General features: G+C 40.4%; 1 protein-coding gene and 1 long non-coding RNA gene across 2 annotated transcripts in view; one reads left to right on the top strand and one right to left on the bottom strand.

Annotated features, from left to right (window-relative positions):
• Positions 1-520: 520 nt before the first annotated feature.
• On the bottom strand, positions 521-5432 carry LOC105455033. The gene is made up of 4 exons (XR_975076.1): positions 5383-5432; positions 5048-5301; positions 1913-2119; positions 521-915 (listed from the first exon to the last, which is right to left on the bottom strand). It is a non-coding gene; the product is annotated as an uncharacterized LOC105455033 (long non-coding RNA).
• Positions 5433-6433: 1001 nt separating this feature from the next.
• LOC105455032 overlaps positions 6434-20003 on the top strand; it is a 162465-nt gene continuing 148895 nt past the window's right edge. Inside the window, exons 1-2 of the mRNA XM_011698069.1 lie at positions 6434-6889; positions 11106-11557. Of these exons, the coding sequence (XP_011696371.1) occupies positions 11517-11557 (41 nt within the window). The 5' untranslated portion in view covers positions 6434-6889; positions 11106-11516. The remainder of the gene's footprint in view (positions 6890-11105; positions 11558-20003) is intronic.

Raw genomic sequence — 20003 nt, 5'->3', positions numbered from 1 at the left:
TTGTACTCCTAATGTTCAATATGCACTTAAGAATTTTTTAGTATAAAAATATATAAATCGGTATAAGTATTTAAAAATTGCAAGCAAAATTTTTTTTATTTTCGTTGTCTTGTATTTTCTTGTCTTATAAAACGATCGCAGAAAAGTTCAAAGCTTGTATAACATGGAGTCGTGATGCAATATTGCAGTAATGGACAAGCCCTTTGTTCGACAAAGGGTTAAAAGGGTTATTATGCTCATTCAATTCGCATGAAATCGTATTAACCCTACAAGGTACGCGCAAAAAAGGGAGCAATATGAAGCTTTAATTATTATTTTATGATTACGCGCGTGCATTAACGTTACATTAAATTTCAAATTTATCCAGTAATTATTGAAATGAAAATTATTAAACATTTTCCCAAAAATTATGAACAAAATCTGTCGCAAACTTATGAAATATTTTTTATAAAAAATTATTATTTCAATTTTTTTTGCTTAAGAAAGTGACTGTAAAATAATTATACAGCATGGATTATTTATACATGCAAATCTGGGAATTCTTATGTGATCATTCCTCAGCGTTTTCTTATCGAAAAAGATCAACGACTCTCGCACTCCGGCCTCCGATTGTTTCGACATCAAGGTGCAAAATTTTGTCTGTACGAGAAGGCAAGACGAGGCGGCATGCGGGCCTTTAAACGCGCATCGATATTATCTTACTTGCTCTATCTTACCTTGTCGCCGTGAGATAAAATGCTAAAAGACATCCGAGATTGAAACCGGACTCGCACTGGTTGCACTGGCGGAGGAACAGTTGACTGGGCACAGGTGGAGGACCAGATGGTACCGGATTCAGCGAGACAGTGAATGAAGGACTCGAAAGGAACCAATGCTCAATGCACTCTCCCTGTCGTCTCTGCCTGGGATTCGAAACTATAAAGAAGAACGCGACAAGATGAATAAGAGTACCGAATATCAATTTCGGCTTCCTGTCGCGCCCTACAATGCCACCGCCTGACTCCTTTCCCTGCATTATACTGTGCAATCATGATCGATCGATCTCAAAATGACTGACATATAAAGTCATTCAATTCAAATGTAAATCTGATTTTAACTGTAATATTCAAGCAATATTTTCTCTTAAGTTGCCAAGGATATTTCAATACCATTATTTTAGTGAAATTTTGTTTAATATCAGATATAATTATATTACTTATTTTTGAGCAGATATGTCGATGGAAAAGGTATAATATGACTTAAAAATTGCGTGTTAAATATTTTTAAATTAAATTCTTTATATATTTAATAAAAATTTTAAAAAATAAAGGAAACTAATATTTACTTTATGAATTTTCTTGATATAATGGATTTGTACAAAATCTATTGGCAATAGCAAGAGAATTTATTGTGTTTAACTTGAGTTTTTTTTTCAAAAAATCACTTTCATAAAAGTCTCTGACGAAAACATAATGAAGTTAACAAAACTTTCAATAGGTTGCTTAAATATTTTATTTTCTATCGATCTTTTCGATACCAAAGTTTTCGCGATATCTTTTTGCAAGCAAAAAAAAATATCAGGGTTATCCCTTAAGTGCCTAAAGCTCTAGGTTACCAAAGTAGTCTTAAATAGCACAGTTAATACAGTAATAAAAGTCTAAAGAAATAAAAGGAGCAAAAGTAGATGATATTAAATTTTATATGAAAATGAAATCCGAATAAAATTATAATCAGCATCAAAACCTTTAATTTCGATTTTAATTTTAATGATATAGGTATTCACTGTTCAGAAATATATTAGTTTTTCAAAATTACATTAAAAAACACAATTTTTTAATATTATAATATCGAATTATAAATATTATCTTTAGTGATGAGAGTGAAAAAACAATGCGTAATATGCCTCGGAGTTACAGTTACGATCCATACTTACAATTTCACGGTGTTACTCCGAGTTCACAGGTGGGCTATTGAGGACGTGTGGCGTTCAGAAGTAGATGATCGTTCATGAATAAGATGCAAGGAGCGGCGTGCCTCCCGCGTGGAGCGATCAGTTTCAATGACGGGTTCACAACCGAGCGCTCTCGATCCCTTCGATTTCTTCCACCCTTGCCACTCGCGTACGTCTTGCAGGGACTATCTGTATAATACGAAGGTACCGTGAAATCTTGATAAACCAGTCCTGGCTGCAGTCGTTAACGTCGCCCGGCTATCGGCGACGTTCACCTGCAGCTTCTTTCGGCCCATCATTCATGCTGATGGGCTGAACTTGACCCCGAATTCTTTAATCCCCTTCTTTTCAGTAGAAAAAATGATCCCTCTCTTTTTCCCAAGACTTTTCATAGCGTGATCGCGACGAAAAATTTCGATCATTGTACAGTACATGAATAATTCTAAGAATAATTCTTACAAAATTAATTTTTTAATAATTTTTTACGAAAATTTATCGATTTTGCATTCATTCTTACAACACTACTTTGACAATTAAATTCTTTACAAAAAATTGTATATAATTATAATTATGTTATAAAAATGCTAAATTGACCAAATCAATTTCGCATTAAAATTCTACAACAAATACAATTTGTAAATTTCGTATTAATTATTTGCGTTTTAAAAGAAAAGCCATTTTTATTTTCAATAAAAATCTACTTCTCTCTTCTTAATTTCTCGAACTTAATCGCTGACATTTAATTGGAAGTAGAGAGAGAGAGAAAGAGAGAGAGAGAGAGAGAGAGAGAGAGAGAGAGAGAGAGAGTACGCGCAAGAAATGATAAAAATCCTCTCTTGTCAATTATCTCTTTTCAGAAACGTATTGCGTGGAACGGTTCCTTTTGTTGCCAGCGTTTTCGGAAAAATGATGCCCGTTTTAACTCTTCCGCTTGACGAAGCACGCGGAATCGAGTCAGAATCGATGGAAAAGGGATGCTGAGCAAGTGCCCCGGCGTGTCGGCGGAGCCGGTGATGGTGCACGCGTCTACACGCGGGGTGCCGTTGAAAACGGTTCCCTCGATGTGCAGAGAACGACGGGAAAATCGATGCGTCCGCACCGCGCGCCGGCTCAGCTGTGCTCGAACTCGGCCGAGTCCCGAGAATGCGAACGCGAATCGAGGATAAACTCCGGGGAGTTGAGACAATCGGCACGCAGCGCCGGCCGTCGCGCGCGATTAACTACGACAACGACCAGACGACGATATATACCACGTGAGGATTTGGACGGCACGCGAAGATTTGGCCTCGTGACTAGAGAAGAGATCTCATTTGGATTTAAAAATACACGCGGAACACTCGCGAAGTATCAGCGTGGCTAAATGTCGCAAAAATTCGAATATATATGTATTCGTGTTAAAAAAAAAAAATTACGCTCCGCACAAAATTCGATCCTTTGATAATATTAAAAAAAAAACCGGAATTTGAAAGAAATTCTCTTTTAACTAAATGTCACGCTTTTTCTGCGATTTACTTTTATCTTTTTAGAAGATGATATTATAATAGATGACTTTATCTCTCTCTCTCTCTTTCTCGCTTACAAATACCGCATAAAAAACGTGACATTTAGTTAAAGAGATTTTTTTAAAATGTTATATGAATATAATAGATTATAATAGGTCTATCTATTATTATTACGTATTATAACTACCTTCACATAGTCTTCACGATGTGATCAGCAGCGTAATTACAGAAATTTTCGTAAATTGGTATTCCAAATCAAGCATGCGACAGTGTCCTACATTTTTATCCGATTACCGCCGCAAGTGGAATACGTTAACCCCGATAATTCGCCCGCGGCCTCGCCGCCCCGCGAGCGGATGTATACCACCAAGAGATAAACACGTGGACATTTGCATAGGTGCGTAAGCACGTGCATATATGCATGGGGTGGACAGATGTTAAATGTCCGAGAGTCGACGCGTATACGCCCGGTCTTTGCGATGCCAGTGTACCTCTGTGTCGCATTTAAATTAATTTCGCGCCGTGTGACAAACCGCCGCCGACGTGTCCGACAAATTGATCGCGCGGGGAATCGTATAAGAACTGCCTGCGATTAGAAGATGTAGTCATTTGCAATTACGCGCCAGAGCCAGTTTTCAGTTTCGTCGAAATTCTCATAATCGATTTAATATCGCGATGATAAACTTACATTTATAATTCATACGCAAATTAATTTATCGATTTTATCGTACCTCGTTACAGAAGTTCAATACCGGCCGAATAATTACACTCTCTTAAGCATGTACCGTCAAAATTGGAGGTACACGCTGAAATAAAAGAAACCTTACGTAATTACAAGGGGCGTAAGTACCATTAAAAAATAAAGTACCTCGAAATCGGGAGTTCTACTAAATGTATCTCCAATTATCTAGTACATTTGTATCGCATAACATTATTTCCTCACAATGGAAAACCTCTGGTTTCGAGGTACTTTATTTTTGCTGGTACTCATGTCCTTTGTAGTTGCGTAAGGTTTCTATTTCATGTGTATCTCCATTTTGACGATACATGCTTGAGAGTGTACTTATTTTGAGTAAAGGCACTAACGAACGGTGCTTTTAATTTCCAAAATAATTATTTGCTTCTTCCAGTCATTGGCTTTCCAATATTTTCCTGTAAGTGCGATAAAATCGATGAATTAAATCGTCTAATAAAAAAAAACATTTATTGTGCATTGTATTTCAATGAGATATGACTAATTCAGTGGCATATATTTCATGCAGTCATTCGCAAGGAGCTCCGATCAAATAGTTTTTATTGTAATGCAAACACGGCATACGTCGGTTATCTTATCTTATCGCCTCAGCGATATTATACAATCGTACCGCAGGGAGAGGGAGATGGGGTGAGCTCAAACTTTAATGAAATTTCCATAAATAGCGAGATTATATAGAAATATAGATATCAATGATAGACGAAAACGCATGCCCGAATCCCGAACTGTATTCCGCATGCGTGCATCGCGTACAACGAGTCATATAATTCCGCTATCGACAAGATTTTATAATTATACGAAATCTCATCGTCAATTCCGTGAGCAATGAAACATCTCTCTCAAATTGTCGATCGAACTTACCAATTTCGCCGGATTTAACGTGCATGGCCTCTTCGGCGTTCATTTTCTCTGTTGACGATGTTTTACGGCGCGATGAATGCATTAGCGAAGATCGCTCGCGATAAGATAACCGCTGTCGAGGCAGCTTCGCGGTGTCCGAAAAAAGGGAGGAACGCGTTGCATGGCGGAAGCGTCTCTCGGTGTGCCGGTGCGGTGCGCGTCGAGTTGCTTGAGGGGCCGTGTTAATTTTGCCTGGCGTGTCGGATAAATGCGCGCTGTAGAGTTTCAATAAATCTCTCTCAATTAGATATTCAGATATTCCAAGCGTAAGGCGTGAATAATAAGACTAATAATACCGTGTCTAGCCGCGTAATGCGAGACTGGATGGGGGGAAGAATATCCTTTGATCAACGTGGTGCAAGTACGCAATTTCACGACAATTTCAGACTTCGGCCTGCGATTAGTAACGCGCTCCCATTGGTCCGCGCGAAGCGATGAATAAAATTCGTTAATGAGCACGGTTGGCACTCCTTAATTCAGGCCCATTTCTACCAAAATCAAAAGTAATTAGTCGGAATTTTTCTTCAAAGCTAGAGAGAGAGGTGGCAACCGTGGTGTAAAAAGCACTTGCAGTTGCATGGTGGCAACCGTGATTCGAATAATCATCTTTTCGGGCAGATTTGCTTTCTACGCCTCGAGATACGTATGATACACAAGTTTTAAAAAAAAACGGAGTAGCACCCACGCTAAAAGTTTACCTACGATAATATGGGAACAAAAAATTAAGGCTCTCGAGAAAAAGGAAAGAGAGAGAGTGCGGCACGTCTGTCTTAGGCATATATATTATAGGCATATATATGAACTTTAATGTTAAATTAATCATAATATAATATATGTATTTATGCATACGTTTGTGCTTTTCAGATCCTCCACATCTAACAAGATCTCTCTCTCGTTTACCAAACGTTCGCATGTACCTAATTTCTCTCTCGGCGTATTTACCCAAAACTCCGTAATTTCCGCGCTGAATATTCTTCGGCGTAGCACATACATATCTTCATACGATTTGCGTCAAGCGAAATCAAATCGGCGAGCGAGACAATACGATTTCAAAACATCAACAAAAAGCGTCGTGTGGCCCCCCCCCCTTCTCGGAATTACATGGCAAGCACGTATTTCTCGGAATTTCGCTCGCCCCGTTGGCGGCAGTCCCTCGACTCCCTCGCCGCCGCACCTGTGAACGTGCGCGCGCGTAGTGGGGGGGGGGGGGCGCTCGCGTGGTGGGGAGCGCGCCGCGCACGGCGCTGAGGGGCCGGTGGCGGCCGGCGGGGCGCGATGCGTGTCGTCTCTGTTCAGTCTTCAGTTCGGCGCGCGATCGGTCGGTCCGTGGCGTCGCGCACTGTCGTTTCGCGTGTGCGCGCGCGAAGTATATCAACTCGTCGTGTCTCTCTCACTCTCTCTCTCGGTCTCTCCGCCAGCGGTGCAACATTTTCGCGCGCGTTCGTAGGTGCAAACATTCGTCGTGTGTTTCGTGGTGGCATCGCCGGTGCCTCGCGCGATCGGGCTCTGCTCCGGTTCATCCGTCCGTCCGTCCCGTCTGTCCGTTCGTCCGTACGTCGCGCGGAATCGCGGTCACCGGGTCGAATTTCGAGAAAAACCGGGTCTCGTCGCGGTACGCACTCACGCACGTATACACACGTCGTCGTGGCTTCCGCGGCACCGAGATGCGTAGGAAGACGGCCGTGCCGACAGCAGCAGGATCGCGAGGATCGCCGCTTGTCTCCGTCTCGTGAGGTGGTGGTGGTGGCGGCGGCGGTGGAGCCGGAAGCTGTGCCCTTGGACCCGGAACCGGCGAAAAATGAGGTGAGTAAACCGATCGATATCTCTCTGTCTCTTTCTCTCTCTCTCTCTTTGCGCTCCCGCTGCTCCAGCGCTCGTTGTTCGTCAATACGCGATTACCTTACTCCGCCGAGAGCGTTTCGAGGAAAGGGGTTAAGGCGTATCACATATACGCGACGCAATCCGCGGCGGATACTTAATCCGCCCCCCCGCGGATTATCGGGGGAGTTTCGCCGCGATAAGCGTCTTCTCTCTGTCTCTCTCGCTCTCGCGACGCGCGCGGTGCTCCAGTTTCGAACTCTCGCGCGCGCGATTATTGATCGTCCCGTGATCCTGGGATGTTCGTTTCGGAGTGCCGGTGTGCGTTCCTCGGAGGCGCGACTTTCGATCGACGGCTCCGCGTTTGAAAATTCTCTATGGCGCCGCGGTTTCTCGCACCTCTCGGATTATTCGGTTTTGTCCACTTGGCAAACGCTACGAAGCGTTCTCTTCGATCGATCAATTTTTGCAAAATTCTTCCTTCCGATCGGCCAAATCGAATGCCCTGTGTATGCGTCAAGTGAACTGCACCCGCGGTCAACTTCGCGCGGTGACCTTTGATCGACGGGCCAGTTCATTGCCGGCCGAGCGCGAAATCTGCGAAAACCTTCTATCTCTCGATACGTGCGAGTCTCCCGTTAATTACCGTCTCGCCGATTAGATACCCGGCAAGAAATCGACGTGGATCCGAGCGCGATATGCGAGAGAGCTGTTGTGTCGCGCGTCACGAATGTTCGGGATAAGTGTGTACTCCTCCTGAATATCGCCGCGATCGCGCGAGTTTAATACACGCGTAACGGGACCGACGCATTAAACATGCACGCGTCGCGACAAGTATCTGATCCCGCACGATAATTGGGAGTATTCGAGCGACGAGTCCCCGAATTTTCGAGCAGCGACGTGAGGAAGTAAGTGGAACATTTTTATTACGATGAACATCGATAAATCCCGCCTTTTTAGGTGGGAATAGAATGTTGCACGCTGCGGCGGCACAGTCGGTGAATATTCGGCTGGTCAATTCGGTGGCCATTTTGAATTGATTTATGACCGTTTCCACCAATGTAGATTAATATTGATTTCTGGCTTAACTTAAGTATTCTTTACCTTCTTCTAATGTCCATTAACGTAGATTAACTTTAACCTCGGGTTTAACTTACTCTCCTTATCTTTTTCTAATTTGTAAAAGATCTTTAGAAGAAGGTAAAGAGTAAATTAAAATTAATTAAAATTAATTGAAATTAATTTACATTGATAGAAATGGACATCTAATGAGAGATATAAGAGGCATTTAATGTATTACGAGCTATTATACGAGCTATATAATATATATGTATACCAGAATAGATTTAATGTCTCTTTTTTTTGTAATTAATAAATTAACGCTAATTTATTTCTGCGTAAGGATCCCTCGTGAATTTAATTAACGATAATGTCTCGATAGAATTTTCCATTAACGGACTGAAAGTTCTGTTCTAAAAATAATCCACGGATGTCGTGGAGCAGCAGCGTCATTAAACGGAAACCCGCTCCGACTTAATCAGCGTGCGATAATTGGCGGACAAGTCGATTCGCTGTACTAGAAAGTATAAATATCTCAATAATAGAACGTGGCCCCTGTGTTTTACTTACGCCAGGGGAGTTTTGCGCAGGATATATTTCTATGTCGTCCAGGGGAATACACGTGTGCCTCTCGCGGAGACATTGATATTAATTTTTTAAACAATTTGAAATATAATTTGTTTTCCGATTTCAATGTAAATATATTTACGATATATTGCGCGCTCGCGTGCATCCCCCCCCCCCCCAAATACCGATTTCAATTATACAACACAGTTTTCCGAGATGCCCAATAATATTCCACGATACCCTTTTAATATATCTGTCCACCGCGGTGAAATTATTATTTGCGATCGTGTTATTTGCACTCGCGTGTCACGCTCGCGTGCGCCCTTATGCTCATTGTCGGCGTGATTTAAACGCACAGTAAATAAAATATCGATTTGAAATACCGTTTCTACCCTGTCCTTCCGTCCCCCGCGTACGACTGCGGTTAAGCCCGAAATAGCCTTTGAGCACGGGTTATGCAATTTCGCGGCAATTGGATGCTCAGCCCGCATTGATCGTGATTGCTCGCAAACCAATAATCTCAGAAGGCAAATCAAGGTCACTCTAATACCGGCCTAAACCGGTCATTTCCCATTGGAGAATCGGAAATCGACGTTTCCATATTTACTTTCGCATGCGTCAGAACTCAGAACGCACGAACGCTCTTGTTTTCCATCGATGTCCACCATGTCGAATAAAACTTTGACGTACGCTTATTTTTTATTGGTGAATATTATGAATTTATACATTTCGTATTGTAAAAATTTAATATAATTTTTGTAAGCACCTATTTTTCAAAGTAAAAATTATTTTGAAAAATTACTTTGAGAAATATTTCAACATCCAACGATTTAAATTTTTCAAATTTCCAAGTAATTAAGAAACTGCTTAAACGTCGGATTAAAATTTGAATCAAATTCTGTCGAGTAACCATCTACTTTTCAAAGCGAACTTTTATTTCGAAAAATAATCCAAGATCCAACGATATATATTTTCTCCAAATTTTCAAGTAATTAAGAAACCGCTTAAACATCAGATTAAATCTCGAATTGAACTCTTTTGAGCAATGTAGCACGCTATTAAGACAGTTAATTACACGATTTCTTTTACTAATAGCTGGTTTCTTCTCGTGTGCAGTGAGGTAACAGCATTTTTATGATTCGTAAGATAAATACAAATTCATAGGGCTTATAAAAATCTTAAAAAAAAAAAAAAAACAAAGAATACCGTTACTTCCCGTCCGGAGAAAAAGGCCGGTGCACAGTTTTTGTGAGGGGGATCAATTTTCCTCGCTCAGCCGACAAAAGGCGCGCGTCTCCTTGGAACGCCGTCGATTAATTATCGTCTTAATTAGAGGGTCGTGATTTATTGTTCGATCTTTAATCATTGGGCACCGCGGCGACGACGCGGCAGCCCGATTCTCTCCCGGGCGGTCAGTCAATTAAGCGACGATGTAGAAGCGATTCTCGATATTCAGATAAAACCACATTATTAGTAGGTACTTAAACTCCAGGATTTTGAACTAGTGTTTGAATTATCGATTAAAATTTCCTTCACGCCAGGAAGGGGGGATTTTCCGACGCGACGTGACGCTAGGGCGCTCTTTCTCTCTCTCTCTCTCTCTCTCTCTCTCTTTCTCGAAGGCTGATAAATTATTCCGCACGCCCGGAAGCGGGATAAATATTTGTCGAGCGACGTGCTTTATTATTTATGAGATCCTTTGTGAATGGCAAATAGAATCTTCGCGACCGTGTTGCGTTACGTGCGAGAGCGTTGTGCTCCGCGTCGTAAAATCGCGCATGCAGCGCGGAAAATAAAAGCGAATCCGTCGTTCTCGTGTGACGTTTGATGCAAATTGTATATTTAACGGACGCACGTGGAACGATTGTTACTCGTTATTGAACCTCCATCGACGAAACAATACGCCGTAAAACATCCACGGACAGAATTTATCTTTAGCGAAACATAATATTGTTCTTTGCTTATACGCTGCGCGAGATATAATTTCAAGCTGCAACAATATCCGCGGTTTACTTATACGTTTCAGGGTCCATAATCGCGTGTGATAAATTTTTTTATGAATTTAATCAATGGATTATGTATAGATTTTATGCCTAATAAAAAAATATTAACAAGAATATAAAAAATGTAAATACATAAAGTTGTATTAAATAGTAAAATGTTCAAAATATTTTGAATAATTCGACAATTTGTCGAAAGCTGTGAAAGTTAATTGTCACTTTCTTTTCTATAAATGTTTGTTGTCAATATCCTTTGCCAAAAGTATTAGATACCTATATTTTTTTATTTATCTGGAATTCTTTTATCTATATTGTTTCCTATTGGTTACCAATCAGCGTTATACGTTAGTTTAAAGACTTCTTAACCAAAGGTTCTTGAAACAAAGGATAATTCACAACAAATATCATAAAACAATTTTTGAGTTAAGACGTTAAATAATAAGATGCCTGCAAATACTTTCGTCCAAGGCTGTGTTTCAAATATTTAGTACCTACATGCATCAATATGCATGTCCATATGTCCATATTTCATTTCAGTTATTTCAAGCGTGTCGTTGCTATTTTTCTGATTGAAGGTGTCCGGTAAATAAAGGCGTGCAGTAACGAGGATGACAAGAAGCTGCTTGAAAACCGCTGCAGAACGCGATTCACCGTGCCGTGACTGAAAGTAATTCCGCGAAGGGGTTAAACGGCGACGATCCATCCGATTGGCGAGCGTCGATCATCAGGGAAAATTGATCGATCGTCGGTGACGTGAGAGACTGAGGAGACCGCGCGCGGAAAAAGGAACTCTCGTTCGGCGGGGATCATGGTGTGACTCGTGCGCGGCCGATATAGAAAGGAATCCCTCGGGAAGATCGACGAGGTTGTCCGGTGGTTGTGTGATTCCGGTGGTGGTCGGTTAGTGCTGGTAGTGGTGCTTGATACGTAGCTCTGCGAGTCCGGAGGCCCGTTGGCGCTTAGGCCTCGTCCTCGTCGGTTTACTCATGCTGGGAGTGCTGAAGCGGCGCTGGAAGCCGTCGAAAAGGTAAGCGAACATAATCTCGGCCTATTGCCAAGAATATATTTGTTATATCATGCTGCATTGAACGGATCCGTGGGCGAATGACCTATTTATACCGGGTGAAGAAATCGGGCATTTTTTGGCAGACATATTTATAATGTGATTGTTAGTATAATATTAATATAGACATTAGTTACATTACAAATAATTATCTATATAATTTTTTTTTTATGAACTATTAATCCTTAGTACACACGTTTGGATCATTCATATCGGCTGTATTTATAGTTATAACATTTATATACAATTTTTTTTTAATACACAACTTTATATCGCGGTATTGCTGCAATAGTTTCATATCTCGAAAAATGACAATTTTGAGTTATTCATTGGAAAAGATGGATTTTGGCGTGTACTTTTATCTGGCGATGAATAACCCAAAATTTTCGAGATATGACACTATTGCAGCAATGTCGCGATATATACTTTCTAAAAATGTTAAAATATATATAATAATAATGAAATATATTTACTTGTACAAGTAATGAAAATTAATCCAGACACGAAAGACTCACCGTGTGTACTAAAGAGTTAATTTTGTCACGCGAAAGATAGAAAGTATAAGAGAATGCAACACTAACTAAAATAGACTTAATGAGGAAGTAAATAATCTTTCTCTTACGGTCAGAAGAATTTTCTGATTGAAATTTATTTTTAACGTGAATTCAATTTAAAGTTTCGATCTTTATGAAATTTTTTAAATTATGAATTTAATTACTTAATGAACACAGAAGTTGAAAATCAATAGTACTTTTTAGGAAGTAATTCACAAGCAAATTTTCTTTTATCATCAATGTTATTTGTTCGAAAAGCGAAAGCTCTTTTGAATAGAAGTTCTACTTGGTCGCCTCGTCGCGTAAGCCATTTAAAATTTTTACGCCTTTCCTACTCATTTCCGGCGGAAGTTAATCAAAACGAGTAATCCGCATTAAAAGATTATGACTGGAAAATTGCATTGGCCCTGCAAGCCTACGCGGCTCGCTTGATCCTCGCTTTCACTTACGATGATTTATTTATTTCTCGGAGACAAGGGCTAACCCTGGGCCAATTCTGAAATTGCCCTCGGTTAAACTTTGGGTTAACTCTCTGGGTCATCGCTCGAGTCCCAGCGCGCGTTAACCCTTTGTGCGACGCTTCGTATAACGAGTGACACTCAACCGCGATCGTATTTCACAACGTCGACTCTTCGTTCGCTTTTTAAAGGGCAGCAGAGCGCATGCATGAAATTATTTTTAACGCGTTCCGCGGCTATCGTCCCTTTTGCGGCGTTATCTTTTTTTTGCGATATCACGATGTCACGAAAATATAAATGCTGCACGAAGGTACTAATACCTCTTGACATTTTAACGAGATAATTTATTAGTTTATCGTATTCTTAGTATGTGATACTTGCGTCGAAACGACTCGAGGTAGGTGACGCGCGAATAATTGGCCGTCAACATTGGCACGACAGGCAAATCAAACGAGTGTCAGGCGCCATATCGACAGCGTGTCAACATTGCAATTGACGTTCGTATTTCCGCGAATAGAGAGGGGGAGTTCAATCTCTCCCCTCGAAAGGGAGAGATTAATGCATCAATAGCGTCTTAAAAAAGGAGAAGGCGCTTCGTCGCAATCACCGCGCATCCTTAATGCGCGCCTAATCCACGCGTGATAAATTATGCTAATGGCTTGTGTCACCGCGTATGCGCGAGGGCAGCAACATTATTGACAGTTGGATAAATAATTTCGTGCGACGCGTGAAACGACGCGTGTGATTACGGCCGCGCGTTGCATAGCTTTGCATAATCGAGCCCCGGCCGTCCCGCGTCCGTCGCGGCCAATTCGAAGGAATTATCATGACACCTGCTCCGCGGGCCCCGCGGGCCTTTAATTAATGCCCACTTCGAGTCCCCCGCCCGCGACGTGACGTTTAACGCGGAAGAAAAGAACGCGATAATGTAGGTGCGCCGGAGGCCGTCGCGTGATAATGCAGCACCGAAAACTGTGATATGGGGTATAAATTTTCTCACGTACGGCCGGCTTACAGCGCGATTAAGACTTCCATCTCTCGCTCGCTATCGCGCGTTATCGATACTTCCGTGGACCGAGCGCAATTGCTGCTAATTGATAACCCGGAGCAGATACATCATGGCTCTATTAAACGTCGCTGCAATCTCCACGGGAGAGCTGCCTGCCCGGTGCCGTCGATGGAGAACCTGCATTCAAGTTTCCTGACGTCCATGTAACGCACTCTCGATGCTCTTTCTTCTTTGAAATATATTGAATCGATATTCAAGTAATTCACTTCTATTAGAAATTCAGTTATTAGATTCTCAGTAGAAACACTGAGAATCTAGAAATATCGCGTCAGAGCTGCAGCGATCTAGAATTTAATAGAAAACGAAGGAAATCTGACGAAATTTTCAAAATAGAATGTAGGATTAATATCTTCTATTTTTAAAAAATGCAATTTGTCTTAGATTTGCATTGATTACGCGACAATGTTATTAAATAATACAAATTATTTTAAGGAAGTTATGGAAATATATAATGATTTTATTGCACTTTCGTCACAATATTAGCGGCGATGTAAAATTGGGCATAGGTATTTCGCGTTTTAAGATATTCCCATTTCTACTTCTTCATGATCTTACCTTCTTGCGTAAATACTAACTAACACATATACGCGAAGTCATTATCGAGCCACCATCTTCGCCGAGATAGAGTGGAAACACGCGGGGAAAAACAGCGGGTAGCCGGAAATTTATGGCGCCGACCGGGATTAGTTACACGAAGTGCGCTTTTCGAGGCAACTTTTCTGAAGCTCGACGGCAATTAATTTGCGCGCGGTTGCGAGTCCACGTCGGCACGCAGGAATTTACGCGCACGACATTCGCGAATACGCGCACTGAGAGAGAGGAAGTTACGCGGCGGCGGCGGCGGCGGCGGCAACGCGCGGCAGCAGCGAGCTAATTTTAGAAGTATCACCACGACCGATCTTTTCTTCGCGGGAGCATAACCGCTTAACTGCTCCGCTAGAATGTAGCAACGCTCTTATGATCTTGTCCTTTCGTATTTCGCGTAAAGACGCTCGCGGTGGAATGCGTTTCAAAATTTATTGCGATGTTTCACTCGACGTCGAGGCGTATTAATGTGGTATAGCAATTTTGAAAGTAATCGATGCGATTAATTTGAGACGCCCGAAGGGAAATGGCCGCTAATTAATGTTTATTCGATTCTCTCTGCCTCTAATTGAAGATTAGATAATCAGAACGTATAATAGAAACTCATTGTATTATATTATTATTGTTAATATTAGTTTTTACAGAAATGTTTTTTATTAATATTTTTTTATGATCTTTTTCTTAATGGAATGTCAATTATGCAAGACATTGCCTGATATATAATTTTTTAATTTTTGACATTAAACGAATTCTTGATTTTTTCTTTGATTTAAATAAAAAATCAGAATTTGTGTTGCCTCTTTATTTGAAACATAACTTTTTTTTTCAGTATTTTTCATATATTTTATTTATTTTTTTCTAAGAGAAATGCATCAAATTTATGGAAAAATTCAGTACTAATATTTTATGTAATTTCTGTGTGAAACGTTCTATGTAAATCCTATTTGCGGCAAATGTTTTACTGCACATATACAGACAAAAAATTGACACTTGAAATTACATTGGTTTTTCTGATAATATCGGTTAGCGGGGAGTTAAATACATTTTCAACAAACAAGCTTTCTACCATCGCATTACGGGGGGGAATGCTGTGGAAAATAGAAGCCGAAGCGTAGAAAGTCCCGAGTGCTAATGAAATTACGTTTGTCGGATGCTCGAGGGGGCCATTAGCACTTAAGATTTTACCGGAGTAGTCACACACGCGGGATAAATCGAGACTGGTTTAGACGCGCAGGACTGATGCTCGAGTAGGCAGCAAACGAAGTGGAAAACAGCGCGTTTTCGAATGGTTTAACCCTTCACGGTTTGTGTATCGGTATGCTTGATAAGAGTTTATGAGATTCAACATTGTTATTTCTGCGCATACTTCTTCTTCTTCTCTTTTCGCGCCTAATGACATCTGATCCTTTTTTGCGGTTCGATACGAGCAATAATAACCAATAATCGAATTTAATAAACACTGAATCTTATGTATATGCTCAAAGTATATTTTAATATGAGCACAAAAGTCGAGTAGTTTCTAATTTTTAAAAATTTTTGTTCCGTACTCTACGGTTCTTCTGACTTAATTTATTATCTGTCATATAACTGATACTTCTGCATAGATATGAGATTCCGATATAAAGACAATGATAAACCTCGAATATTAAGTCATGCTAAAGATACACAAACGCTGCCATTCTTTATGTACACACGGGAACAGAAATGCTTAGCCATCTGAATTTTTAGGGATACCGGCTCATATACATATATGTATATTCAAGATACGTATTTATATGTGCCCCTGCAAATTCAGATTTCTGTCCCCGTGCGTACATTTCTATATATGTCAAAGACAATTGAAAAAAAAAACATTTTTCCTATGATGTCGAGAGTTTGATTCACCGAAATTCTATTTCGGTTTCAATCTGTTCGAAATAATAAGTATGTACCTTGCGACTGTATCTTTCAATTCTTCGTAAAACAATGTTGGACGATCGCAACTTGGACGTCAAATTAAGATCAGAAAAACTCTTAATACTGATTGATTTTTCGAACTTCTCTTGGATCGCGAAGGATTGACAAGGCTTTACTCTTCTTTCATTCGTCGCTTTGAAACACGTTCCATGTTCGTTTGCAGTTTGACACATGTTTATACAACGGAGTCGACGTTCGTTCAGGCCATCGCTCGTGAAAATCTCGCTACGCACGTTTCGAGCCGCGTTTTTGTTTTCGAATCCACGCACGCATCCAGATGCATCACCGTTTTATCAAGCGTACGTGTTGACTGAATTGCAGGGTTTGTTAAAAATTTTTGGCATTCTGTACGAATAATTGCCGCACCGAGATTTTGATTATTTTTTTTTAACATACGGCTTTTCTCAACGCATTAGTTGAAAACGTGATTTTAAAGAGGCAGATAAACCAGTTTGAAAATATTTTGTTTTTAATCGAGAACAGATCGATATTTGTAAAAATTTATAATAGAAATCAGAATTATTTATAGCAATTTTATTTTACATTTTTATTTTGTATTTTCTTATATACCCCCCCCCCCCCAAACGTTAAACGTACAATTCAGCATTCACTTAAAATAACTTATTTCTATTGATTATTCTTGAAAACTGTCAGAGAGCGAATTAGCATTTTTGAACGGTAATGACAGGACTATAAGATGCCGATCGATAGGGTCAATGACCTTTCTGATACTGGAAACTTTCTGTAAAACTCGATACGCTGATTATATTTCGCAAATACACGAGTTCTAATGCGGTATAATACTCTATATTTCTAATTACGTGATGAGACATAGAAGAACAAAAAGTTGAATCTCCGATTATAATATCCGTTTTATTAACGCTCAATCATAATTAATTATATAGTTTTTATGTCATGTTTATTAATTATGTGAAAAAAAAATCTTCTCTGTAAATTCGATTATTAACGCTTTTATAATCATTTTAAACGATATTCGAGCTATTAAAGTTTCCGTAATTCATCAAGATTCAATAGGACGTGTGCTATAAATATTTTCAATTAAGGTAAACATCGGACTGACTGGCAAGCGGTGCATTAATCAAGTCGGCAATTAATACACTTAGATCAATGCGATTCTGTAATTAAATTTCTACCAATTCCGAATCAACTCATTGATTTACGTTCTCCAGAGCGACGCGAAATTAGTAATTACGCTCTCGAGAATGAACGATGTATAAGTGCACGCTTTATTTAGAATCATTTGCGAAACGCGTGCGCGCGCTAACTTCGTGTAATTGATTACTGCATGATCAAAGGTCTCGCATGGAGTTTATTTATGGGATACTCTATTTCTTTTTTTATTGCAGTCACGTTTGAATTGCCGTAATTGTTTGTGTAATGTAAAAAAATGTTTTGTAAGATCAAAGAGAGAGATTTGACGCCAAAACTTGTTCTCATTTCGTTAGTTTGAAGATTAGACAATAGATTAGAAATAAAGAGAAAAGTAACAAATATATAACCATGAAAAAATCAATTTTTTCAAAATCTCGTTATATTAAAATTATTATTGTTGTTATAAAATATTTAAAATATGTCCCAGTCTTTCAAAAATCTTTCAGATTTTTATATATTTAGATATTATTCCGCAAGGAAATATCGTATTAATGCTAGTTTTATTTTATTATGTAACATTAAATTATTTCGTTCTATTCAAATATTTTTTGATACAGGTATCTAGCAGATATATCTATGAACGTACAGGTAGCTCTAGCGTATCGTGGTTTCGAGTTTTTCGGACGTGGGATTTTCTGGCACAGCGAGCCACCCAATTAGTTTTGTCGAATGAAAACGAAGCGACGATTGCGGCACGGAGCGGCGCGGCGGAGCGCAAGGACGACGAAAATCGCAGAGTTGACCGACTACGAGAATAGTTTTTGGCGTACGATAAGTGGATGGGTATATAGGTTGCGGAAAATGTAAATTATGCGAGAGAGAGAGAAAGAGAGAGAGAGAGAGAGAGAGAGAAAAGAGAGAGAGGGAAAGAGAGCTGGAGGTGCATCCACGAATGAGCGATGTCTCGACGAGCCGCTCACGTCGCTCTTTCTCGTCGGAAGTCTCTAGAGACGTGTATAGTATGCCGACGACATGGCCATAGTAAACGAATTTAGTGCCATAAACGCTTTGCGCCTACAAAATGGCATGCTAAGGTGAACGCGTCACGTCACAAATACGAGAAAAAATTGATCTCGAACGTTTATTTTCATAATAGCTCTTTGGATAGCCACTTTGACGGCAATGACATTTTCGTGAAATTAATTTTTCGCGAGCTAGATATAATATAACAGTATAATCTCGCGCTACTGTGATTTTTTATACCGAATATAAATCAAACTTTTTTAAATGTTTGTAGTCGAACAAAAATTTATTTGACGCAAATAATAAAAAATTCATTTCTGTTTCAATAGGAAATTTATGGAGTTCGTTAATGCTTGTTAGATCGTCATTTTATTTGCGTAGCGTATATTTCAGCACGACAAAAAAATATTCGTTTTGTTCTCTCAGTTTCCTACACATTCTCGCGATAATTTCGCGCGCAGTGGAGGATTCGGATTTTTTTTTTTTTTAATATGTCAGTGAGACGACATTGTCGAATCTGCAGTTTCTCGTCGAAAATAAATGAACCCCTCCCCCCGCGCCGGAGGTTGGAATTCACGACTCACGCGTGGGCGTTATGCACCGGCTAATCCGCTAATTGGAGAACGCGCAGCAAATTGGGCTAATACAGAGCAAACGGCATACGATGACGACTATAAATACCGGCGCATTGCGCGGGTGCCACCGCCGCCACCTTCGACGGTTTCTGCCCGGCCCGGCCCGGCCGAGTTCTCCGGCAGCGTTTACGTACAGGGTGTTCCCGTCGACGGGATTTATGGCGCCGATTATACCGGCGGCTAATGAATACACGAGCGACGGCCCCGTTTAGAACTTTTTGATTGAACCATGAATCCGTGAGCATGTTCGGTAGATTTACGAGCTCGTCCTCCCTCTATACATAGAGATGCACTCTATCCTATTAAATTTGTTAGCATAGCTCAATCCGGTAAGCAGTTAATGGACGATTATCCCGCGGCATTGCTACATCGTTTCCAATATAGCGAATTCTTCGAGGGAAAATATCGGGAGTGAGATTATTCAATAAATGTTTCGTGAGCATTACTGCGAATTGCAGCACGTGAATTGTACGAGTGGAGTAACCCTTCAATGTTACTCGTTGCGTGACGAGAGGGTAACGATGATGAATCATTCGCTTCGTACTCTCTGCGTAATGGTAACACGCGACGTCTTAGTCGCAAATTGTCTTTCCAATTTTCGCATCGTTGAAAATCGCTAATTTTTTTAACCTCAAAAGTTGTTCAAGTGTATCTACAGATTTAAAAAAAAAAATGTTTTTTTTTTAACGGAAATGCGAGAACTATTTTTGTCGAGTTTTCGCTCAGAAACAACTCGGTGCTCGAAGATTTTCATACTCCGAGATCAACGGAGATGATATGTTTGAATGAACCACCGTGTATAGCTCGACTCAAGGGCTCGCGCGACGTAAGGATTCGAGGAGTCTCGTGCGCTTGAGGGTGCGTGGCGGTGAGAGAAAGAGAGAGATCCGTTGCTTCTCACCCTCGAGATACCGGGTGGCGTACAGGCGTGTACACCTATAAAAAGTTCTTAACGACCTTTCTAAATGCATTCGGCGCCTCGTCGCCGTCGTCATCGTACGACAAGGGCATCCATTA

This window comes from Wasmannia auropunctata, unplaced genomic scaffold (genome assembly GCF_000956235.1).
Source record: "Wasmannia auropunctata unplaced genomic scaffold, wasmannia.A_1.0 LD335957.1, whole genome shotgun sequence".
Lineage (NCBI taxonomy): Eukaryota > Metazoa > Arthropoda > Insecta > Hymenoptera > Formicidae > Wasmannia > Wasmannia auropunctata.
The sequence above is the reverse complement of the archived record's forward strand: the minus strand, read 5'-3'. Positions and strand labels throughout refer to the sequence as shown.